Source organism: Gadus morhua, chromosome 13, assembly GCF_902167405.1.
Source record: "Gadus morhua chromosome 13, gadMor3.0, whole genome shotgun sequence".
Taxonomy (NCBI): domain Eukaryota; kingdom Metazoa; phylum Chordata; class Actinopteri; order Gadiformes; family Gadidae; genus Gadus; species Gadus morhua.
The window spans coordinates 12,770,668-12,777,908 of record NC_044060.1 but is presented as its reverse complement, the minus strand read 5'-3'; the positions used below and the strand labels follow the sequence as shown (position 1 = coordinate 12,777,908).

The window sequence follows — 7,241 nt, the reverse complement described above, 5'->3', positions numbered from 1 at the left end:
GATAACTGCAGGCGTGAAGGGGAAGAAATTTAAAAAAGGGAGCTGTTGTTTTGCTCCCTTTTTCTCCTCCTTGCTGTCACTCAGTCTCTCTGTGCCAACTTTGCCGTCAGGGCTTTTCAATGCAATGGGCGCTTTTTTATTTTCTTCTTCCCAGAGTTGCTGTTTGTTTGTTTATGCTGATCGGAGTATGGTTCTTGCACTGAGGATACGATGTGTGGCATTTGCTCATGTTATCTCCCCTTTTGTCCTTATTTTTCCCTCTCCCTCCCCGTTTCTATCCCAAAACCTTCGTCCCTGCTCTCCTCCCCATTCTCCCTCCTCTCCTCCTTGCTTCTCCTCCCCTGCTTCTCTCCTCCTCTCCTCCCCTCCCCTCCTCCTTCCATCCCCTCCCCTCCTCTCCTCCTTTCCCCTCCCCTCCTTTCCTTCTCTCCCCTCCCCTCCTCTCCTCCTCTCCCCTCCCCTCCTCCCCCCGTCTCCCCCTCTGTGGCGGTCTCCAGGTGGGCGATGAGATCCTGGAGATCAACGGCGAGAGCACCAAGGGCATGAAGCACGCGCGCGCCATCGAGCTCATCAAGAGCGGGGGCCGGCGCGCCCACCTGCTGCTGCAGCGCGGCGACGGCTCGGTGCCCGAATATGGTGGGTCCATCTACGAGAACATCCCCTTCTCCCCCGTCTTCACGCCCTGAGGACCCCGGCCGGGCGCCGCGGGCGGGGGGAGGGGGGGGTGGTGGTGGTGGTGGTGTCGGTGTTGGTGGTGGTGGCGGCGGTGGTGGTGGTGGTGGTGGGAGGGTGCGTCTCTTCTCTCACTCTGGTGGAGGTGGTGGTGCTGGTGGTGGTTTCCCCTTCGGACCCGGTCACATTGCCCCCGCCCATGGATGGACTCACGATAGATACGTTGTGGTTTTTATTTTTGGTTTAAAACATGGGTGGGTCGATGGGAGTGGGGGGAAAGGGGGGGGGGGGGGGGGGGTTGTGAATGGTGAGGCCGGTGAGGCGACATCCATTGGATCATCAGCTGATCACCTGACCACAACTTCCATGTCACCCCACCGTCACCCATCTCTCTCCGGGCTCAACGCCCGGCCCTAGACGGAGCCCCTCACTACTGCAACGGACTGAGAGGGGGCTGCGATGAGCAGGAAATGTCATCCATACTTGGGGACAAAAGTGATTCCCCCAAGGGACGTACTTAGCTTAGTGATGGAGGGGAGGGGCTCTATACCACGCATCCCATAATGAAAAGGAATTCAAGCGGGGGCGGGGGAACATCCTCCCGGGGTTTCTCTGTTAGGATGCGATGAGATGCATATTTATGTTATTTATTGAAGGTGAATGTAAGCTACTGAATTCGAAGGGGTTTGTCAGCAACAGGAACTGTGCTCAGTCTAACGTCGATTTACGCGTGAGCCTTCGTCCCCGTTCCCCCTCCCCCTCCCCCCGCGCAACAACGAAATCTCACTGCTGTGCATTGTGACATTATTCACTAATCCATGGATTTATATGCACCTGCTGTTAATGTCAACGGAGCGTACCACCCCGTCTTCCACGCGGCAGAAACGCCACTGCTTGGTTTTGTATAGTGGTGAAACGAATAGAGGCATTTTACAAGTATTTTCGTGTTATGTACAGAGTGCGGAATTGAATACACATATTTGAGGTGAAAGTCTATTGGTGCATGATCTTGTCCAAAGTGTTATTTTTTTTTTCTGTTTTTGTCTATTTTCCATAATATTTATGGAATCATTCTTTTTTTTTTTTATCGTATTTGACCTGTTGTGATGGATTGTCGCAAGTCATCGAAACTGCATTTTTACTTTTGTGTTATGTTTTTAAAGATAATTTGCCTGTCTGGAAAAGTTCATTCATGTTATTTCTGTCAAGCGTCAAGACTTTTTTTCTTCTTATCCTTCAGCTGAATATCATTGGGACCTGTTTATTCTTTGACCATTCCTTTTTTTCTTGTTTTTTCTTTTTAGTCAAAACACCCTTTCGACATTCTTGTCAGTGTTTCTTTTAAATCCTGAGGGCATTGTAAAAAGAACTGCGTCAAATGCTTCTATTATGGGTGTCCTCTGTCTTTTCTCTCTGCTGCTTCTATTGTATGCTTGTGTGCGTGTCTGCGTGTGTGTGTGAGTGCGTGTGTGTGTGAGTGCGGGTGCGTGTTTGTGTGTGTGTTTTCACACGTGTGCCTGGGCTCCCTTCCAGGACATTCTCTATATCTGATGGTTTCCACCAAAGTGTCGGGACGTTTTCTGGGACTCTGTCTTTATTCTGAATGATCAATAAATAAAACACATTTTTTTCCATTGAAACCTCCACACGATAATTCTCCTTTTTTTCCCCCCTCCTTCCAGCGAAGGCTCCCACGCTCTAAACACTGTGCTCTTCTTCTCTCTGTGTGTTCTGTGTTAATCTGCCGGTGTTGTGCCCGGCTCTTGTCCTCATCAGGGAGGGTCGCTCCCCATCTCACTGCATGTATGAGAAATGACAAGATGGGGGAGGCCGCTCCGAACCCCACCACGGTTTGTAACCGCTTTGTTCCCGAACCCCCCCCCCCGTCCCCCTTCGCGCCTGCCTGTGTGTCTATCCGTCTTGTCTGTCTTGCGGTGGCTCTCATGTCCTCTTGCTCTCCACTCGTATGCGTGGCTTCAACGCAGGCTGTTTCCAGACTTCACACATACAAACCCATTCACCCACAATGCATTGCAAATGTATCCACCGCGCCACCGTTGTCATTACGAGCCAATCGGATTAAAGCATTGACACAGTTGCATTTAACCTCGAGCACCTCTTGGTCTTGTGGTTTGCACATTGTGTCTTGGCTTTTGATAAAAATAGTATAAGTTGCAGCGTAAAATATGAATAGGATAAAATAAGAAATTGGAGTTTGACCGTAGGACAGTTCGGATTAAAGAAAAACTGCAAAATGTGTATTATCAAAAATTGCAGCACTCCCAAAAAATGTCACCATATAATTTGTGCTAATATAGTCTTCACATGATGTATGGCACCTTTGATGCATCTCGACTTTAAGTTTCAACTATTTGATTTAGTTTAATCATTTATTGTAAAAATTTAGCCTCCTCATGACTTGTACCTCAAGAAGCGCAATACCGCTCCGTTCACGTTCATGGATCTCATCCCAAACAGTTTTTCTTTCGATATCAACCATTTTGAAAACATTGCGACGTCGCATGAAAGAGCATGGCCTATCAAATCTGATCATGCAGCAGAATCACTCGCCGCACGTTGGTGAGCTGGCCATCAATCCAGTGGCCGGTTTGGTCCACCCTGCTTCGGTAAAGTGAATCCAGTAACACCTGGGATGAAGGTTGGTTGCCTGTCAAAAGTATCATCGTCAAGCTTTGGCTGTTCCACATGGCTCTATTGTTATAAAGAAGCTCTGGTAACTTTAGATCCATCATACTTTGTTGTCTGGCGGTAAGCGGCCTTGCTGGTAACGACCATCTGAATGGCTTTTATCTGGTGACCTCATTGGCTTTGTGGTTTAGAGCATGCACTGTAACCGTGGTCACTTAAAGGGCCGGCATTTCTTCTGCTCTTTTTAAACGCATTCACCCCCATCCCTTAACCGTGTGTCACGTCCCATTGCAGGCACCCAGCCAAACGGCGACGCCGCAGTCCAGTCAACCACAGGGTTACAAAACGCTTCGGAAGTGAGCTTGCTGCTCCCGCCCGTCGCGCCCTCCGTGTCCGACTACCTGCCAGACCCCCCCCCCGTGTCCGCTCGGAGCAAGAAGGCGTCGAGCGGTCAGCCTGCCAAGAAAAGCCATTCCAAACACCGCCACCATCGCTCACCGGACAAGAAAAGCAAGCGCAAGGGGGGGAAGTCGACCGGCAAGGATGACAAGGGCAAGAGCACTTCCAAAGACGGCCGCCACCACCACCACCATCACTCCAACAACCCGTCCTCCGGGCAGCCCCGAACCGGACGCCATCGCTCTCCGGGCCGCACGGGACGCTCCCGCAGCGCAGAGAACACGCTCGACCCGCGACGCACGGCGGCGCCCGCGAAGGGCCGCTCCCCGGACAGACGGCGCCACCGTTCCCCGCACCGCTCGCCGTACCGCTCCCCGCACCGCACCACCCACCGCTCCCCTCATCGCTCCCGGCAACACTCGCCCCGTCGCTCGCCCTACCGCTCCCCGCGCCAGTCCCCGCGCCGCCGCCACGCCCACTCCTCGGACCCCTACCAGCGCCGCAGCAGCCCCGACCGCTACGCCGCCCAGGGCAACCACAAGCCCAACGGGGGGGCGCCCGCGCTCCGGGAGCCCCGCAGATCCCTGGACCTACCCAGCACCCTGCCGGACAGCGTCCTCCGGGAGCCCCCCAGCAGGGAGGGCACGCTGGGGCGCTTCTACAAGGAGGACGGTCCGCTGCCCAGGGCCTCGTCCCTGGAGCGGTCCTACCGGCCTGCCGCCAGCCTCCTGAGGGAAGCGCCGCTGCGGGGGCCCTTCGGGGACCTCAGCCTGCCCAGGGTGCGCACCCCCGACTCGGACTCGGCGTACAAGCGGTACAGCTCCCTGCTGCGGAGCGACTCCCCCGAAAGGGTGGGCCGCTCGTCCAGCAGGGACCCCTACCCCGAGCCGAGGAACCGAGGCCGTAGCCCGGGCCGGGACATCTCCCCCGTCAGCAGCTTTAGGCGGGAGGGACGGGCGGAGCCGGACGAAGATTCCTACGACGACGATGACGATGACGACCTTGTGGCGGACAAGGTCAGGGAGTACTACAGCACGCTCAAGTCCGACCCCAGGCGCTCCTCCGGCAGCGCCACCCTCAAGTCTGAAGCCACCCGCTCCTCCGCCAACACCACCCTCAAGTCGGAACCCGCCCGCCCCTCAGGCGTCGCCTCGCTCCCAGAGCCCAAGAAGAAGACCTACAAGGACAGCCCCAAGGACCTGAGCATCTGATTGGCCGGCTGGCTCTGACACCACACTGCCACCGCAAAGCACCTCAAGTTGTTCACCTCCCCCGTCTCCCCGATGGTTCTTCCTTTGCTTGTCCCCACGTCACACGCAAACACACATGCACAAATACGATCACTACACACACACACACACACACATGCGCGCGCGTGCATGCAGTCCCTCAGACAAGCACACGGAAATACGGAAATCCCTACGAGACGGACCCAAAAACACCCAAACCCCTGGAAGAAGTCGAAATTATGTGACATGGTTACACGGTTATAACCAGACAGTGATTCCTGAATAACTTTTCGAAGTTGATTTTTATTTGTATTGTACAATTGTCTTTACTTTGGGAGGTGGGTGTGGCTGTTTTTTGCAATTAGTTTTTGTTTTGTTTTCCTTTTACGTTTTTGTTTAGCATTGTACATTTCCAGTATCTCAGATTTTCCAGAAAAGTTAAAACCACAAAAAACAATGATGTGCCTAACAAGTTCCATTAACTAGCGACCTTTTGAAGGAGGGGGCGGGGGGCGGGTTGGGGGGGGAAGTCGGGGTACTGGGTTGGTTTGGTCTGTCTGTTCGGAATGTGACGGGCGTTTTGTGCCGCACCGTCAGTGAAATGAAATGTATGTACTTTTCCACACTGAGCCCACGGACACACCGTACACACAGACCGCTGTGATTGGTGCTCACAATGATGCTGTGCATGTCTTCAATGGTTTCAATGTCTTCTCTCGTCTATCTTGTCTATTTTGTTCCTCTCTCTCGCTCTCGCTCTGTCTCTCTCTCTCTGTCTCTCTCTCTCTCTCTCTCTCGTTCTCGCTCTCGCTCTGTCTCTCTCTCTGTCTCTCTTGCTATTTCTCTCCCCCCAGTGCCACAGTTTTTTAGACATTTGACCAGACTATAGCACAAGCCTGCATTTGTTTGTATATTTTTGACAGTTTGCAGTATGTGTACATTCAGAGGTGATCATTTTAAATGAATGAAGGGAAATTAAAAGTTAATCTATGATGATGTTAAAATAAAAATAATATATTCAACAAATGACCGGTAGTTTGGCCCTGTGTGGGTGGGTGGGTGGATGTTGCATACAACGTAAGCAGTTTAGATCAACAGGGCTTGTGCATTAAATCACTAGCGCTCTGTTGTGGTTGTGATGTTGGTCAAATAGTTAAACTATTACTATATTGGGAAGAACGTGATCACTCTCGCAGCAAAAGGCATACAACACTGCCCTTATTATATAGAAATAGTCATATCAAATTAAACATGAGAAACTCCGCTACAAGCACATATAAGTCATTTTTACACACACCAATCACAACTCAAACATAGCATATTAGACAAATTAGACAATTAAAAATAGGCTGCAGTTTAAGAGGTTAAAGAATGCTTATTCAAAGAAACATCTCAGCTAGTGTGTATATATATTTATACATGTCTATACACTAAAAAGGATCAGTGGGAACACTACAATAAGGGTACATTAATTAACCATTAAGTAACATTAGTTAATGCAGTAAGAAGCATTATTCCAGCATTGATATAGGGGTCAGTGGGTTAGGTTTAATATTATTAGATGGTGTAGAAGAATGTAAAAGAAGAACTGAACAACAACACAAAAAACAAATGACTCGCTGTCAATTTTCCCTTAATTAATGGTTAATTAATGTACCCTTATTGCAGAGAGTTTCCACTCCTGGCTGGGGATACAACAGACTTTTGATGATCAGTGCTTGCTGAAACACAAGGAGAGGAGACGTGTCTGTCTGTAGGAGAGTGCAATGGAGGCGTTATCACACACCAAAGTGTCCATGCACTGCTTACACTCCCAGCCCCCCCTCTGACCCTCTTCTCCCTTCCCCCTGGCCCCCTCTCGCCCTCCACTCTAGTGAATCCTCAGCCCAGTGACATAAAACGGTGATGAAAGTTGTGGAGTTGTGTCCCTGGATGCCGAGACTCTGACAGCCGTGGGCGGATGATAAAGTCAGGGTGGCTTCGTGTCTCTTTGGAATAACTCTCTCTATCTCGCACTCTCTGTTGCTCCTTATCTCTCTGCCACTCTTTCTCTTGCTTGCTCTCTCTCTCTCTCTCTCTCTGTCACTGTCTATCTTCCTCTAGCTCTTTCACAGTCTGTAATAATCTTTATATCTTGATCACTCTTCACATCTTTCACTCTCACACACTTTCGTGTGTTTTTTCTCTCTATCTCCTTATCTCCACCTCGCTCTCTCTCTCTCTGTTCCCATAGGCATGTTGAGAACTGGCAGAGAACAGATAGGTCAGCCATGATGTTGTCCTGAGAGAGAG

The 7,241-nt window shown here is 51.0% G+C and overlaps 1 protein-coding gene across 14 annotated transcripts in view; it reads left to right on the top strand.

The window, feature by feature from the left end:
* The window catches only part of magi1b (membrane associated guanylate kinase, WW and PDZ domain containing 1b), a 107,074-nt gene extending 101,099 nt beyond the window's left edge, over positions 1–5,975 (top strand). For 11 of the 14 annotated variants that reach the window (XM_030374122.1, XM_030374125.1, XM_030374119.1 and 8 more), the window contains 2 exons: positions 498–636; positions 3,616–5,975. In XM_030374122.1, coding sequence (XP_030229982.1) covers positions 498–636; positions 3,616–4,931 — 1,455 coding nt within the window. In that variant the 3' untranslated portion in view covers positions 4,932–5,975. Of the gene's footprint in view, positions 1–497; positions 2,317–2,448; positions 2,523–3,615 lie in introns of those variants that run through there. The other 3 variants (XM_030374129.1, XM_030374128.1, XM_030374132.1) reach the window with 2 other exon arrangements.
* The last annotated feature ends 1,266 nt before the right edge of the window (positions 5,976–7,241 follow it).